We start from the raw sequence: 16471 nt of genomic DNA on the forward strand, positions 1-16471 counted from the left end.
CCAGTGTGTGCCAGCTGTGTGTGGCCATAGTGAGCACACAGCTAGACACAATGTCCATGCTGGGACAGAGACATTCTCAAACCCACACTCCAAGGGGAAGCAGGGGGAGGGAGTTGAGGAGGGGGGGCGGAAGTAATTAATGCAAATTCCTAGTTTAGGTAAACACATCTAGAGAAAGGCTCGCTCTGGCACGGGGAATTAATATCCTGTTAAACCAGTTGAAAAGGTCACCAGTAAACAAGAGACACTCCCAACACTCCCTCGTGCCAGGGCTGATGGGACACCAAGACAAATGGCTGAGAGCAGGGAGCAGGGACGTTGCAGCATCCGCCTGCCAGCCTGCAGCTGCAGCCAGCTCGTGTTTGCTGCAGCCACACTCTCTCCACAGCACTTCTGCACTGACAGCAGCACCCTGGGCCTTGGGAAAGCTGCTTTGCTGCATTCACACAGCCACAGGGAGGACTGGCCAGCACAAGAAAGCAGCCAGGGGTGTTGGGCTAATGTCAGGTTGGTCAAGGTCACAGGCCTGCTGGGGATCCCTGCCTCCAGGCTGGGGATCATTTAGAGCAGGTTGTATAAATTAAGAGATAAGAAAGGAGATGTACACTGGCTCGTCAGTATGGGGCCCATCTGTCTTGGGGAGTGCACCCTTGGCACATTCCTGTGCTGCTGCTGGCACAGACATTCCAGCACAAGACCTTTAAATGGACATGCTGGGACTGACTGGAAGTTTCCAGGTGATGCTCCAACATGAAGAGAGAAAAAAGGATAGAATAAAATTACTCAGGACACAACATTCAACTTCATCTTCAATGGAAAACCCGAAGCACAGAGGAGCTGCTGGCAACTCATCTCTGCAGGCACAGAAGTGGAACTCAGGCTGCAGAGGTGTGAAGAAAAGGTGAGAGCTGCCAAGAGAACAGCGAGGGGGAGCACCAGGGCTGAGACAGCCTTGGGTCAAAATGCACTGAGAGTGAGCCACAGAGCACATGTGGAGCTCTGCACCCTGGGGCCTGGGTCTTCTTCTAAGAGTGCAGAGCCTCTGGGGGTGCTTTCCCTTCCACCCCACGAGGGAAACTCAGCTTCTTTCCCAGGAGATCCAGGAACAGAAACCACCAGGGCTGCATGCATTTCCCAAGGCCCACAGTGAACAGAACTTAAGGAGAATAGCAAGATAGCTGTATTGCACAGAGAAGCTGCTTAGTCCAGGAAGACTTCATTTGTCTCAATCCACATGGAGAACTTTATACAGTACTCAAAATGCCATTTTCTGGTATCCAGCCCCAAGATAAGCCTTGCTGTTAAGTTGTGTGTGAAATGGAACTGCTGGAACTGTGTGTTTCTCACAAGTACTGGTGGGTCTAAGCACAAGAAAGGACAGAGTGCCCCAAAGGAGCTTGGGTACATGTGGGTTCTCTCTTAAAGACAGAAAAATACAGTTTTCCTTCCTGGACACACCTGGGCTGCACTGCACAGGGAGTGCTTGCAGCAGGGCAGGATCCCTTAGCAGGTGCTGGATAGAAGAGGCATGGCCTGATCAAGAAGGTGTTACCCCTTGTCCTCAATCAGACTGAGGAATGCTGTTCTCTACAAACACCCAGTGACTGCAGCCCTGGTATCTCCTGCCTAAGCCCTGGAGGGGAAAGACAGTCCAGCTCCCTGGCATTGCATGCCAGGTGTTTCCACAGAAGGCACTGCTCAGTGCCCGGCACCGGCGTGGGATCAGGCTCCCAGGAAACCCCACTAAACACAAGGACTGCAAGGGGCTGCAAGGCAGGGGCTTACCCAGCAGAGCCTGGAAGAGTTCACTTTGGAAGATGTGCGAAACCTTTCCAATGGAAGCTTTTAACTCCTGCTCCTCCGGGGACCGCAGGGTGCTTTGGTATCTGGTCAGAATTTCCACTGCCCGTTCAGTGTCTGCAGAGATGACACAGGAGTAACAAGGCATTAGCACTGTAAGATGCTAAGGGAAGGCTTGAGTGCAGCCTGGAATAATGCCTCAAGCTGCCTTCCAGTCTGGATTTTTAAAAGTCAGACAGCCACAAAAGCAGCCTTCCTTACACACACCTGGGAAAGCTAACCCTGCTGAGAGCCACTGAGGGCCCACAGCAGAGACCTGGACAGGAGGAGAGGTAGTTCTGCCACCAACCCTGAAAATCAGGGGATAAAATCAGATTAACTCTGAACCCTGTGGCACTGGGCAGCCTGAACACCTCTGCCACCTCCCAGGCACAGAAGCTGTTCAGGAGCTGGACACATTCTGGTTGCACAGGGCTATGAATACTACTGCAGGAGCTGCAGCCTCCCACATAGGGCCAGATGGCTGCAGCAAAGCTGAGCGTAGGCCCATTCACGTAGTGCAAACAGCTCAGCTACAGGAGTGGCAAAACTTGGGTTGCTACAGGGTGAAGCATAAGAATTGCTGAAAGCAGCAAACAGCCGTGGGTCAGCAGGAGACAAATGGGAAAGGAACACGACGCCTTGGGGTCAGAGGAGATGCTGGTGAGGAGGGCAGCTGGAGGCTGCCATGAAGCAACATTTTGGTTAATGACTGGGCTAGGCATAGCTATGAGAAAACCCTGGACCTAAAATAGTGGAGCTGTGATCTCTCTGCCTGGACACCTCCACACTTCTCTGGGCAGACAGCCAGAGCCGCCAGTGCAGCTTCGACCTCAGATGTTACCCATGCCTCAGGCAGGTGGTGAGCTCCTGTGGACTTTCAGACCATCCCTGCCCCATCAGTGGATGTTTCCCTTTGTCACCCAGGCAGACTGCAGACAAAGAGTGTCTGTGTGAGAAGGCAGGGAAGCTGTCCCGCCACTGCTGGAGACTCATCTTTTAAACCAGGAACTCATGCAGAAAGGATGACCCTGCTCATCACAGGGCTCTCGAGAATTCAGGTCATCAAACAAGGGGGCCTGTGTCTGCTCGGGTACGTGCCACCTGGTGTCCCAGCTCGCCCAGCCTTCCAGCTTCTCCTCAGCTGAAAGGGAAAGGGGGTCCTCCTGCCTGTGTCACCAGCCCACACTGACTCGTCGTGGGAGCAGAACAGGGAAAGGAGTCTGGGGAAGCGTGAACAGCTTTGACTTGGAGCTGGGCTCCACACTTGCTCCAGGAAAAGCAGGGACTTCCCTGAGCTTTGTGGCAATCCTAACCCTGTGCTATTACTAAGAGCTTCCTTTTCTGCAAGATTAAATAGTGGCTTCAGACACTGCCCAGCATACCATGAGCAGGGCTGAGATGTCACTGCCTGGTCATTCCTGACTTATCAGCAGAACTAAAGAAGCTCATGGAGAGCTGGGGCCACCACACCAGGACACAAAGATTGCAAACCTGGAGTAAACTTCCCACCACAGCCCAGGCTGTGTGGCAAGAGCAGCAGGCACCGTGCTGACTCCTGTGCTGCCAGCCACCCGTGCCGGGTGACAGCCAGCTGCAGCAGGGCACTGCTGGCCACCCATACCTGGTGACAGCCAGCTGCAGCAGGGCACTGCTGGCCACCCATACCTGGTGACAGCCAGCTGCAGCAGGGCACTGCTGGCTCCCGATCTGGGCAAGTGCTGCGCACCCAGCGTGGCAGGGGGACCACAGGACCCTTCCTACAGCTCCCAAGAAATGGCACATGGTGTCCAGGGCCCACCTCCACGTGCCTCAAGGTGCATGCAAGTCCCACGTACAGGAAATCCCTTCTGGCAGAGCCTAAACCCCCATGGCCGCTCTCCTTCCTCCCCGCAGCACGCAAGGGATCCGCAAGCAGAGCATCCCACGGCCACCCACTCTGAGCCACGGCAGCACAACGTGTCCACAGCCCGAGCAGGGCGTGGAGCGAGAGCGCCCAGTCCTCGGGTCTTAACCTCTGCCTCGCACGGCCGCCCGTGCTGGGGAGCGAGGGCGGGAGGTGCCCGGCAGGAGCGCGGAGCACCGGGCGCGGTCCCAGCGCCGGTGCCGGCGGGGCAGACACTTGTTGAGCGCGGGGCCGCGGTGCCCCGGCGCGGCGGGCAGGGCCGGCCAGTGCTCTCCTTACCTTCCCGGCGGATCATCGCTCCGCCGTGGCCGACGGCCGCTCCGCTCCGTGCCAGCCCGCGAGCGGCCCAGCCGCCGCCCGCCCCGCCCTGCCCCGCCCCGCCCGGGCCGGCCGGAGCCGCCCCCCGGCCGCGGGCACCGCCTCCGGGAGCGCCCCGCCACCGCCGCTCCGAGCTCCGGGCACCGCCCGCGGGAGCGCCCCGCCACCGCCGCTCCGAGCCCGCCGGGCCGCGGGCAGGCTCGGCCTGCGCCCCGGGAGCCGCGCCCCGCTCGGCCTCCCCTCGCTGCCCGCTGCGGAGGGCCCGGCCGGTTCCCCGCGCCCGCGGTGGGTGGCACGGAGGCGCCGCGGAGCGAGCCCGCCCCGGGCCGGTACCGTCCGGGCTGCGCCGGCTCCTTCTCCGGGCCGGCAGCGCCGCCGGCAGGGAAAGGTGCGGAAGGGAGGACGCAGGCGTGCCCGCCGCACCCCTTCGGGCTCTGTCTGCCGCTCCTCTGCTTTATTGACAAAAATAGACAGCAACAAGTCAAACTGGCACGGTACCCCTCTCCCTGTTCAAGGCCCTGCTGCAACGTGACCGATGCCGAGTCCCACCGCTCCCTCTGCTGCCCTGGAGCAGCAGCAGGAGCGTGAGCGCGGTCCTGCCAGCCCCTGACACCCACCACCCCCAGCCCTGCTCCTTCTCTTCCCCGAGCAACAGGCATTAACTGCTGCATGGAGTGCCAGGACCTTGTCCCGTGAAGATGAAACCAGCAGCAGTAGGGACAGGATTTGTGTCCAGGATGGGAGGGTGAAGAGCTCGGCTTTCCCTTTGTCCTTTGAAAGGCCACTCCACATCCCCCTTCCTATTCCTCAAGCCATGGGACAGGGTAGCCCCCAGGGGAACAGCCCTTAAACCAGGTGTCCCATCCCTGGCTGCAGAGTTGCTGACAACAGGCAGAGACAGCCCTTCCCCTGCACCAAACAGCGACCCAAATCCCCGCTCCTGTCCAAACCCCAAGGGAGAGGTCTCAGCTCCAGCACCGCTGGATAAATATTCTGCCCCTAGGCCACCCCTGCAAAGCTTTAGTTCCTCGCTGCTAGTAGGCAATGAGAACTCAGTTCCAAGTCTTTTCAGCTGAGGGCAGCTGTGCACCATGAAAGGAGCCAGGAAGGCCGCGGTAGAAGGGAGGCTCGGAGGAAAGGAGCCTCGGGGCTGGCCTGAGGAGTGCTCCCTGCCTGAGCTGTGCAGGGCTCTGGCTGCCCTTCCCCACAGCTGACACGGGCGTCACTCTTGCATCAAGCTGTTGATCTTTGTGAGTAGCACATCCGTCTCAGACTCTGAGGAGACAGAGAAAAAGCATTTATTGTGGGCAGCCACCATCCCGCAGTGACAGGCGGAGGAGCCTGAAAAGCAGGTTTGAGGATATTCGGGAAACGTGGGATTCCCCAGTGCTGTCCCACAGGGCTGCTTGTTAAGGGCAGGACAGGAGGAACTCCCTGGGCTGGGATTCCCTTCCCTCCCCCAGCCATCCCAAACCACTCCGTCACGTTTGGCTGGGGAAAGCTGCCTGCTTGTCAGGGAGAGTCCCAGAGGCAGAGCCTGGCTCCAAGGGAGGGAAGCTCCCGCTCCGTGCGCACTCACCCGCTGGCCGTCTCCTGCGGGAACATTTCCTAGGAGATGGAACAGGATCCATGTTAGCATGCAAGTCTGGTCTCACCGTGCCCTCCCCTGAGCTGCCAGCTGGAGGCTCTGGGGCCCCGCAGTCCCAGAGGGAACTGCTCTCAGTGCCTGCAGCACTGGGAAAAAGGACAGGAGCAGGAGTCCCCAGCCTCAGCCCACCAAGCCCTGGGGTGCAGAGTGGGTTAGCAAGTGTGAACTAAGGCATCCAGCTTGAGACAGGGCCAGGGCAGGCTTTTAGCTGCAGCTTGGAGATGAAAATTGCTCCCACACATTTCTGTCTTATTCAGACAGGAGAGCACCCCCCAGGATCTGAGTCCAGAGAGGGGTGGCAGCAGGTTTGGGTCTGCACCAGCCACCCAGGGCACACTACAGCCTCCCCCAACAGAGCTGCCTCGGGAGGGGGAAAGGGATCAAACCTACTTCATCAGGACGAAGGCCCAGATGATGATAAGGAAGGAAACACAGTCTACAACGATCCAGATCATGAAGTATGTGCTGCTGGGCTGCAAGACAACGAGACAAGCCACTGAACACCAGCTAGGGGTGGTGCGCCGTGGCACAGCCCTGCCTCCTGTACCACCAGTCCCATCTACAGGGCCACATGCTCCCATGCCAGTACAGCAGTGAGCAGAGGTCACCCCCTAGGCAGCTGCACAGGACCCACAGGTGCCTGGGACACAGGGCTGCGGGGCAGGTGAAGGATTCAGGGGTCACTTACCAGCAGCCAGATGGGGTGTTCCATCTCCTTCAGCACCTGGCAGGCGTTGGTGGTGACAGAGCTCACCCCTGAGCACCACAGCACGGAGAAGAGCCAGGGCTGGTTCACCACGTACAAGTTGACAGAGATGTTGTCCTGGCGGTACTGCCTGTGTGGGACAGCCCTGGTCAGAGTAGCAGACAGCAGGGTGCCACCACACTCTGCACAGCCAGAGGGGGCTGTACATTTGGGATATGATCCAGCATTTGCAGCACATGGAGCAACTGTCTGGAGATGCACACCCAGGGCAGATTTGCTGGCAGGGCAGAGGACTGCAGCCAGCTCCATCCTCTGCACCAGCCCTGCCTGATGGGGACACTTTTTCACAAGGCACACTCCCAGCTCTTCCCAGAAGCACACCAGTACTTGGCACTCTCACCTCTGCTGGCCCCTGGGACAGTCCCCAGACCCCCTCAGCTCCCAGGTACTTGGACAAAGTGTTCTCACCTGATCTCCTCAGAGCTCATGTCCTGGTAGGGCAGATTGACGTGCAGCACTGGCTCCTTCTCATTCTTGACCCTCTTTCGGCCATAGACGTGCTGGACACCTGGGGCCTGCTGTTTGACATCTTCCCTGAACCCATCTGGAAGCCAGAGGACCTAGGAAAGAGCCAGAGAGCACGTGCAGAGGAGAGGTGCTCCAGAGAGTTTGCTCTCTTGCAATATTCCCTCGCAGGTTCAGGCCCATGTGGCCTGCTTAGACAGCTGCTTCCTGCCCCTGTCTCCATGCTCAGCTCTTCCATGAGGATCTCAGCCAGGACAGTTTCCTAAGAGCTTGCCCCAGCCAAGAAATAAGCACAGGTCCCACTGAAGGGAGGAAAGCAGTTCCAGCCTAGGAAATCTGCAACAGTTAAGTCCTTTCTGGGTCTTTGAATGGCTCAAGAAGTGAATCCATTTATCCCCAGCTCTGCAGCAAGAATGCACCTTGGATCACCACTATAGTACAAGTCTTTTCTATGTCCCCTCCTGCTCTGCATTCCCAAAAGGCCAAGCAACGTGATTTGAGTGCTGATTTGTCCCCTGAGGGCAGCACATATCCTGTGCTGCAGGGGTTGGAGGAAGCATAAAGGGAGCACAGGAGGGTGCAGCAGGAGTCCCAGAGCTGCAGGGAGAGGTGTGGTGGAGTGTGGGGAGGTGAAAGCCTCAGCATTGTCCTCCTGCTCATGCTGGCAGTGTTGGTCTCCTCCCTAGCCTGAGTCATTGTTTACACACCAGGGTGGCCAGTGCTGGGAAACCAAAGTATTTGGAGGGGTCTGGAGTATTTGGAGGAGTCTGAAGCTGTAGGCATCAAACCCTAATTATTGGTAACATCTCCCAGCTAGAGAACCCCACACGTGGGCAGGGCTGCCCAGCAGGGATCACATATGGGGTGCATGGGGTGTCAGGGATGGTCAGTGTGGCTGGCAGGACACCTCCCACCGCGGCAGGGGTGTGACAGCAGGGCCTGGCAGGGGTGGGGTGGTGGCCAGCTCACCTGCTGCAGCGGGATGCCTGACTGTAATATCACTCCCAGGGTGACATTGACAAAGTTCTGGTAGTCACTGTGGTTCTCAGGCCGAAGGTCAAACATGATGGAGATGTTGCTGTGCTTGGCTGCCTCTAGAGCCTGTTCCAGGGACGGGATCCTCTGTTCAGCTGCCTCCTGCCGATCACCAGGAGAAAGGCTCTGCACCGTGGGAAATGGCCTCCGCTGCAAGGGTGAGAGGGGGGCAGTCATCACAGGCAGACCACCTGGCAGCTTCCACATCCCAAACTGGTGCCTAGGGGACTCAGTTTCCTACACTGGCCTCTCCACGTGTTCTCCAGTGCAGACAGGCACAGGGAACCTCCCTATTCACATCCATGGGCACCTGTACCCTTCTCCCCACTAACAACAGAATTCAAGCAGCCCCAGCGCCTGTGGGCATTCAAAGCTGCTCAGCAGTAGTTAGTCACCTTTTGGGAAGAGCCTGGCCACAGCTGCCTTCAAGCCCAGGCAGGCTGTGCAGCTCAGAGCAAACACGAGACATCCCCTCTGAAAGCAGCCTCCTCCATGACTCAGCTGAGGAGTCAGAACAAACCCCAGCTTGGGGCATAACTGCACCCAAGGGATTTGTGCATGTTTCTGCACCCTGTCCAGGTGTCTGCTAGGACCAGGAAAGGTTCTGGAGCCCCAGGGCAGGGCTAATGCTTCACCCAAAAATGCACCCATTCCTCACCAGCCACCCTAAGGATATTCCTGACCTCTAGAAACCAGCTGCCAGCATCCAGCTGCTGGAGGTCTGTCCAGTTGAAGGCAGTGCTGTTCAGGGCAGCCCTCTCAGGGAACACAGTCTGCACGTTGGTGGTCCTGGTGAGTTCCTCGTCATGCATGAGGAATGGGACCCCGTCAGCACTGGCAAAGGAGCACAGAGGAAAGCCATGTGTTGTAAGCTGTTTGTCTCCTATCCCTGCCCTGGCATTTCTACCCCCTCCCAGCCACCTGCCAGAGTAACTCCCACCCTTATTCTACTTGTGGCCCTTTACACAAAAATGTGCACCTAGAGACCAAGCCACCAACCCAGTAGTTCCTTGCTCTCTGAAAGGGCTGTCCCAATAACAGGATTGCATGAGATGAACTGGAGCCAGGGTCTGTTTTCCAAGCAGTATCCCTTCCCTGATGCAGCCTCCCTCCCCAGAAGGCAATCTGCATGGGGAGGACAGAAACTCAGTACCTCTCCCAGATCATTGGGACACCAAGCTGGAGCCTGTCCCATACTGGGAAGGTGGGAGTGGCAGAGCCCTTTGAACAGGGCTGCCTCCAAATGCAGGCTATATCAGTCCTCCAGGTGTCTTCCAGAATGCCCCCTGTGGGAGGTGACATCCCAGGATACACAGGCCCCTTCCTCCCTCTGAGCCCCTTTACCTCACCATGACGTCTGTCTCAAAGACTTGCACATCACAGTCCACAGCCTTGTGCAGTGACATGAGGGTGTTCTCAGGGGCCAGCTGGAAAGAGGAATGGTGTTAGTGCAGGGAGCATGGGCAGAATGGGGCAGGGGGCAGGCACTCATTCTGCCTGGATGCACCCAGCAGCTTGGCTGGGCTCTAGGGCAGCCACAATGAGCCTGGGGTGACCTGGGTGTGGTGGGGGGTGGAAAAGGACTGGGGGTAGACAGGCAGAGCCTGCCTGGTCCCTGCTCCCCAACCCACAGGAGCCTCCCCTACACAGCCAGGCTTTCTGCTGGGAGTTGCACACTCCTGGTCCAGCAGTGCTCCGGCAGCAGCTCTGTCCTGCAGCTGCTGCATCCCCTCCTCACCCTGTGCTCCTCACCCAACCTCCAAGCCTGAGCTCTGGGCTGGCCAGAGCTTGTCCAGGCCTGTGGCCACAAGGATCTGTGCCCCACAGCCAGGCATAGCCTGGCTTTTCCTAGTGGAGCAGCCTCCCCCATCCACCCTGATCACTGCCAAGGTGCTGGTCACTCACCATGGGTGCTCCTCGATGGCCAACTAGGGCTGGCTTGGGGGGCAGCTGGTTCTCCTCCATGATGCAAGGGGAGGTGATTCCCAAGGGAGCCAGGTAGAGTGCAATCATTGCTGCACAGTACAGAAGCAGCACTAACACCCTGAGACCTGCAGGCACAGACAGAAGTTATGAGGTACAGAGGAAGTATTTTGCAGGTCACTAAGAATAAGCCAAGACTGCTTCACCTGGCATTAACCTGTCATTGCCCTAGGTCAAACATTGCACCCTCAGCCTCAGGAACACTGTGGATTTATTCCTGGCCCTTGCCCAACTCATCACTTCTGCAGCACTCTGCCACCTGTAGCCTTGTTCAGCTGCAAAGCAGGGAGGGCTGAAGCTGCAACAAAGGCTGGTCATGAGAAACCACCAAGAGCAGGCATTACGGCCACACTGGAGACCTGCTCCCACTACTGCACTGCTGCTCCCTGAGCACCACTCTGCCACCAGTGCTGCTCAGCTGGGTGGCAGGACACAGGGCACCAGCCAAGGGGACAAGTGGAGAGCTCAGAGGGGTTACCTGTGCTGCGGGTGCGGTAGATGAAGCTAGCCAGGGGCCAGGCAAGGAGTGTCATTCCCCCCACAGCTCCAATGTGCAGGAAGGGACCTGTTGCCTGGGGAGGCAAAAAACCACAGGGTGTCAGCGAGCAGCAGTGCCTGTCCCCAAAATACACATGCCCTAATGCCAGGGATCTGCCCCTGCAGCCAGTGCTGCTGGAAGATCCACAGTGCCGGGAGGGAGGGACAGGCTCCTGAGATACAGAACAGACTCCCTGCTCTGGTCATCAGTCTGCTGGCAGCTGCTCCAGGCAGGACTGCAGGGGCAGAAGGAGCACCTTGCCTGGCCAGGCAGCAGAAGTCAAGGGCAGGGAATTCACCCCCAGTGCATGCAGCTGTGCTAGGGACTTCAGTCAGCACCCTTGAGCTCAAGGTCAGGCTCTGGGTACAGCAGGGGAGTCCCTGCTATCGAGGTGACTCACCTGCAGGGAGATCCATGCACTTTTCCACTCCTCCGCCCACTTTATTCCCAGGCCTGTGAAGGCTGCAGCCACCACCAGGACAGTCAGGACCAGCAGGACCTGTGGGGCACGCACAGGGCAGTTAGGGGAGCAAACAGCACCTTGCAGGCCAGGCAGAGTCCTCCTCATCCCTTCCTCATGAACCCCTCCCAGCCCTGATACCCATTTCCCCCATCTGGGTTGGCAGCTGAGCTCTGTGCTCCATGCTTTGGAGCACTGGGAATATTCCCATCCCAGAGATATGTGGCTGAGGAACTGACAGCTGCAGCCCCGGTCAGCAGGGACACACAGCCACTCCGTGGGGTCACAGCAGCCATGCACAGCCCCAGCAGGCTGCTCCCAGCTTCTGAAGGTGCAAGGGCAGCCAGGGCAAGCACCATCTCCCTTCACCTCCATTCTCTCACCTTGTGCACCCAGTGTAGCTTCAAGGGCTGGCCACAGAGCTGCAAGCACAGAGCGAGGACCTGCAAGGGCAAGGAGCTGTCAGACTGGCCTGTGCCCCACACCTCACCCCTCACAGGGCACAGGATTCAGCCACAGAAGCTCGGGCTCCTGCACAGGCAGGGGCTCTGCCCGTGCTCAGGCTGACCTGGCCCCAGATGCTGCAGACTCCTCCCAGCTCAGGGCAGCCTGGGCTCAGCACAGCCCCACTCCCACAGCTCAGGGCAGCCTGGGCTCAGCACAGCCCCATTCCCCCAGCTCAGGGCAGCCTGGGCTCAGCACAGCCCCATTCCCCCGGCTCAGGGCAGCCTGGGCTCAGCACAGCCCCATTCCCCCGGCTCAGGGCAGCCTGGGCTCAGCACAGCCCCATTCCCCCGGCTCAGGGCAGCCTGTGCTCAGCACAGCCCCACTCCCACAGCTCAGGGCAGCCTGGGCTCAGCACAGCCCCATTCCCCCAGCCCAGCAGGGTCAGGAGGGCTCACCAGCAGTACAGATGAGTAGCTGATCAGCACGGCCGTAGCTATGAGCAGCACCAGGGACCAGTCTAGCCACAGCTTCTTCTGCCTGAAGATGAATCTGCCAGCAAAGGGGAAGGTCAGAGGGGCAGGGGTGATGTGGGGAACAAGGCTGGATATAGATCCTACTCACTCATTGAAGTTGTGGAAATCATTGAGGATGATGATAGCGAAGTAGAGCCACACCAGGGTGAAGAGGAAGACGCAGAAGAGGAAAAGGAACCAGCTGCAGTCATACTGAAAGCCAGAGATGAGAGTTATACACATACCCTCAGGGCTCCTAGCCCCCAGGCCGGTTGCTGAGACCCCTGGGTATCACCCAGCCAGCAGCAGGGGGGTCACAGCAGGAATGGCCCAGGGGTCCAGGCACTGAGCTGCCCCATGGAGAGGGACCAGAGCTACCCTGGCAGGACCCACGCTGCAGAAAGATGGATCAGCATGTCCTACAACAAACTAAAAATCTGCCTCTGCCAGGCTGAGGAGGATGGCCCCTGTGGCAAGACTGTCTCCTTTCCCATGCAGCACTCCATGGGAACAGGCTGGGACTTTGGACACAAGAAGGGGCGGGGAGCCAGGTCCCATTCCCTTCTAGCTGCACGATCTGTGAGCTGGGCAGAGAGCAGTGCAGGGCCTCAGAACTGCCCTTGCAGCGGCGAGTCTGCAGGCTGGCTCCAGCTACACTGTCCACAGCCACCAGTGCCAGGTGTGTGGGGGAGGTGAGGGGTGCCACAGGTGCCAGAGGGACACCTAGCAACTCGGACTTATTTGTACATTCCAGGCAAGACGGGACAAGCCGTAGCAGAGCCACACCCATGGGAGTCGGAGACCTCAGAGGGTCCCAGGGCCTCACCACTCCCAGGCTACAAATTGCTGGGGACACCCTCCTGGTGGGGCCACACCCAGCCCAGGAACTGTGTCTCCCACGTGCCTGGCCAGGTGCCCCGGGACCTGCTTGCCAGCTCAGCCCTAGGGCTCTGCTCTGCCCCAGGCACGTGCAAGCCCCACTGCAGAGCACGCTAATGCTGCTCTACCCCTCTTGTCACCCAGCAGGAGCACAGCTCACCCTCTCACTGCTCCAGGCCAGGGCAGTTCCTGGGCAGTGAGAGTGCCAGGTAGCACCCCAGCTTTCCTGGGGCTTGGCCCTGGGAAGCAGGAGCAGCAGCAAGAGGTCAGCAGCTCAGTGTCTGGGCTGAGCATCCCAGCCAGAGCCCTTCCCCACCCCAGCCAGCACTCTGAGACTCCCACAAAGGGGCTGGCAAACCCCAGCTCAGCATTACTCAGGTATCACCTTGGTGGTTCTCAGGCCCTTCCTCTTCTCCTTCTTGGCAGTGATCCACTGGCAGCTGTAGGGGCAGAGCAGGCAGGTGGCACAGGTGGAGCAGCATCCAGGGGGGTCTGCCATAGCAGCAGACTGTGCCAGAGCCAAGGTCAGGTGTCCTGTGGGGGATACACACAGTGCATTGGCACAGATCTCTCAGCACACTGCCCCACCCCGTGGGGATGCAGCACTGAGGCATTTTGTGTCCAGGTACCCTGGCAGGTGGCCCAGAGTGCTGGGACATAGTGGGGCTGCTGGTTGTGTCCCCGGACAAGGCACGGTGCCAGGGGAAGAAGCAGCTCAGGATGCAGCCCAACCTGTTCAGCAGGCTATGCTGGGACCCTTCACCCAACAAGCTGGAACAAGCCTGGAGCTGGCAGGGAGCAGGGCCTGCTCCCCAGCCCAGGGCTCAGCACTGCCTGGGAGCCAGGACCACTGTGCAGCCTCCAAGGGCAAGACAGCACCACTGCACGCAGGCTTCCCCACCTGCAAGGACTGTCCAGTGCCATGCCATGGCCTGGGAAGTTCCTGTTCTGATCCCTAAGTCCTGGTCCTGGAAGAAGCAGGGAGCCCAAAACAAGGTCTTCCTCAATCCATCCAGAGAAATCCCATCTTTACTATTGCTTGTGCTGCTGTGGAGCTGCTCCTCCTCACCCCAACCTCCCCCAGGCTCACTATGCAACACTATCACCCTGCAGATTAAGCCCGGCTCTCATTTCACTGTGACCACTGAGCCAGGCATGAGAGCCAGCTGACCACATCCTTCCTCCCAGCCACATCCCCTCCAATGCTGGAGTGCCTCACAGAGCTGTGTCCCATTCCAGTCTGGGCTGTGGAGAGAGGGAGCAGAGCTAGCCCAGCTCCTCCCTGGCCCAGCCAGCCAGGCCAGAGCAGCTCTGCCATGCCCAGCCTGGTCTGCCCCTGGAACAGGGCAGCACCCCAGCCCATCACCTTGCTCCTAAATACCACCCCATGGGGGTCTCCAGGGCCGGGGTGCAGAGCCTGCTCCAGCACCCACACAGAGCACAGGGTCACACACAGGCAGGCAGCACCCCGAGAGCAGGACCCCATCCCTGGCCAGGCAGCTTCTGCAGGCTGGGGCATGTCTGGGGGCTGCCATCAGCAGGTCCAGCCAGCCAAGGCAAAGAGGGTGATGAGCAGCAAAACAGAGCCCCACATCTGCTGCCCCCTCCACCTTCCAGGCACCAGACCAGCAGCTGTGACCTGCTCAGTGATGGCACTGAGGGAGTCAGCCCTAACACAAGGGATGCCATGGGTCATACCCCTGCTGTCACCAGAAGCAGTCACCACTTCCACCAGTGGGCTCAGCCAGCCTTCCCTTGGAGACACCCTGTCCCCTGTCACTGCTCACATGGGCAGGGCACTGGTGTCAGCAGCTCCTGGCAGGCTCCCACACAGGGTGCACAGTACAGGAGGAGTGGCTGTGGGCACCAGCTGCAGCTCAGCTGCTCCAAGGGACTGCTGCTGCCAAGACGAGCTTGGCAGAGAGTGGCACAGGACTGGTCACAAATCTGCCCCACTGGTGCTGTTGGGAGGGTTTGGAGGGAAAATGCCACCCTGTTCTCCAGCTCAGAGTGTGACTGCAGCAGCAGCATCAATGGTTATGGCAGGGCACACATCCCAGACAGAGCAGGGACAGGCACACAACAGACCCTGCTCAGCTTCTGCTCCAGCTGCAGTGGGAGAGCAGCACAGTGGGAGCTGGGGCTCCATCATGGCTGGAAGGACCCTCCTTTACTCCCACCAAACAACCTCCACTGCACACTCAGTCCTTGTGCGAGGCACAGGGAATCTGAAGGGCTGACAAACCCATTTCCACAGTCACTGACACGGTAGCGTGTGCTGGTAGCCTCACAAGCACTTCTGTGCTGGCACAGGACAACCTGGTGGCCATATGCAGATCAATATCCCCTTGTCCTGGAGGAGCGAGCTGAGCCAGCCCAGGCTGTGTGCAACCGGGCAGGTTAGCAGGAGCTGGTGCCCAACCCCGCTACTGCCCTTCCTCCTAGGACGGAGGACAGAACACGGGCTCAGCACAGGGCATAGGGTGACCCCAAAACAGCAAGAGCAGCACAGCCTGGCTCAGATCCCCCACTCTCAGACTCATGCCCGGGCAGCCCATCCTGCGCTCCCCATTCCTGCTCTCCAGAGCGTGGGAACAACACGGGCAACCCCCTTCCTTCCCCCCTCATCTTCCCGGGACCATCACCCCCTCCCCATGCCGCCTGACAGCCCAGGACAGCATCCCCAGGGCCGGGGCAGCCCCAAGTACCTGCTCCCCGCGGATGTCGGGCTCCCGCAGCCGGGCCAGGTGAGCGCGGGGCTGGGCTCTCCCGGGCCCATGCGTGCCAGCACTCGGCTCCCGCTGCTGTGCTCACACCCTGCTGGGTGTGCCCGGGCCCGGCAGGTCCGCACAGGCCGGCAGAGGCGGGCAGACTGCGAGCGGAGCCGAGCCGAGCCGAGCGGAGCGGGGGGCCGGGCTGGGGTCAGGGCGGGCCCCGAGGAGAGGGGGAAGGGGCCCCGGGGCCGTCACGCGTCGCAGCGCGGAGGAGTTTGCAGGCAGGCCACGTCCAGGCAGAGCCGGACTCCAGGGAGAGCTCCCGGGAGATGGAGGCAGAGCTTCGTGCATCGCCGTGCCTTTGAGAGAGGGGCTCTGGGAGCCCCTCGGACAAAAGGGGACTTTTCTCTTCCCGGCAGAGAAAGCCTGAACAGACGCAGCCCAGGTCACCGCGGCTGGCCCGGCGGACACACCGGGGCATGCTTTGAAGGCAAAAGCACAGAAGTAAAAGTGCTTTTCTTGCCTTAAGCCGAAAGAAATCCTTCCGAATGAGTGCATCTGAACTTTGCTAAAGCAGCAGATGAAAGGAGGCTCCAGACAGGCCTGATGCCAGCTGAAGATGGATGGGCTGATGCCTTCCACCTTCCCCCTCCCTCCCTGTGGCACAGCATAGCTGTCCCCTCTACCCTCTGCTCCAGGTCTCTGCTCCTGGTGAGCCAGGATGCACGATGGGCACTCAGACTTTTCTGCGTCACTGAATTGATCCGTCATTGCCTGTGATCTCAGGGGACCCCTCTGATCTTCTGCCACTTGCAGAGGACCTGAGAAAGATGATTTACAGGGAGGTGATGGCATTCTGCAGTGACATAGCAACCGCCAATTTAGGCAGGAGCCTCAGCGCTCAGCACTCAGCTGATCCTGTCCCACACTACTGTTAACAGCTTCGGCACAACTCCTTGGG

General features: G+C 59.4%; 2 protein-coding genes across 7 annotated transcripts in view; both read right to left on the minus strand.

Moving 5' to 3' along the window:
• The window catches only part of DLG3 (discs large MAGUK scaffold protein 3), a 78959-nt gene extending 74854 nt beyond the window's left edge, over positions 1-4105 (minus strand). Inside the window, exons 1-2 of one of the 5 annotated variants that reach the window (XM_066559624.1) lie at positions 4025-4105; positions 1786-1917 (exon numbers count right to left, since the gene is read on the minus strand). In XM_066559624.1, coding sequence (XP_066415721.1) covers positions 1786-1917; positions 4025-4040 — 148 coding nt within the window. In that variant the 5' untranslated portion in view covers positions 4041-4105. Of the gene's footprint in view, positions 1-1785; positions 3443-4024 lie in introns of those variants that run through there. The other 4 variants (XM_066559629.1, XM_066559623.1, XM_066559627.1 and 1 more) reach the window with 4 other exon arrangements.
• A 390-nt stretch (positions 4106-4495) lies between these two features.
• On the minus strand, positions 4496-15690 carry GDPD2 (glycerophosphodiester phosphodiesterase domain containing 2). 2 transcript variants are annotated; one of them, XM_066559380.1, is made up of 16 exons: positions 15505-15690; positions 13182-13330; positions 12027-12130; positions 11861-11954; positions 11342-11401; positions 10899-10997; positions 10439-10532; positions 9883-10028; positions 9322-9404; positions 8661-8811; positions 7912-8127; positions 6886-7037; positions 6400-6547; positions 6102-6184; positions 5643-5671; positions 4496-5338 (listed from the first exon to the last, which is right to left on the minus strand). In XM_066559380.1, exons 2-16 carry the CDS (start codon positions 13293-13295, stop codon positions 5286-5288), a joined length of 1626 nt encoding a protein of 541 aa, XP_066415477.1. In that variant the 5' UTR covers positions 13296-13330; positions 15505-15690; the 3' UTR covers positions 4496-5285. The 2 variants fall into 2 exon arrangements, with proteins under 2 accessions (XP_066415477.1, XP_066415475.1); XM_066559378.1 differs by lacking the exon at positions 4496-5338 and having other exon boundaries at positions 5340-5671.
• Positions 15691-16471: the final 781 nt, after the last annotated feature.

This window comes from Molothrus aeneus, chromosome 14 (genome assembly GCF_037042795.1).
Source record: "Molothrus aeneus isolate 106 chromosome 14, BPBGC_Maene_1.0, whole genome shotgun sequence".
Classification (NCBI taxonomy): Eukaryota; Metazoa; Chordata; class Aves; order Passeriformes; family Icteridae; genus Molothrus; species Molothrus aeneus.

What these genes read in the sequence shown, in the direction of transcription:
- GDPD2 (XM_066559378.1), bottom strand. Translation starts at nt 13,295, where the DNA reads ATGGCAGACCCCCCTGGATGCTGCTCCACCTGTGCCACCTGCCTGCTC. An exon ending in GCTACTCATCTGTACTGCTG is followed by an intron (nt 11,402 to 11,860) that starts GTGAGCCCTCCT and finishes TTGCCCTTGCAG; the next exon opens with GTCCTCGCTCTGTGCTTGCA. An exon ending in CTACCGCACCCGCAGCACAG is followed by an intron (nt 10,029 to 10,438) that starts GTAACCCCTCTG and finishes CTGTGCCTGCAG; the next exon opens with GTCTCAGGGTGTTAGTGCTG.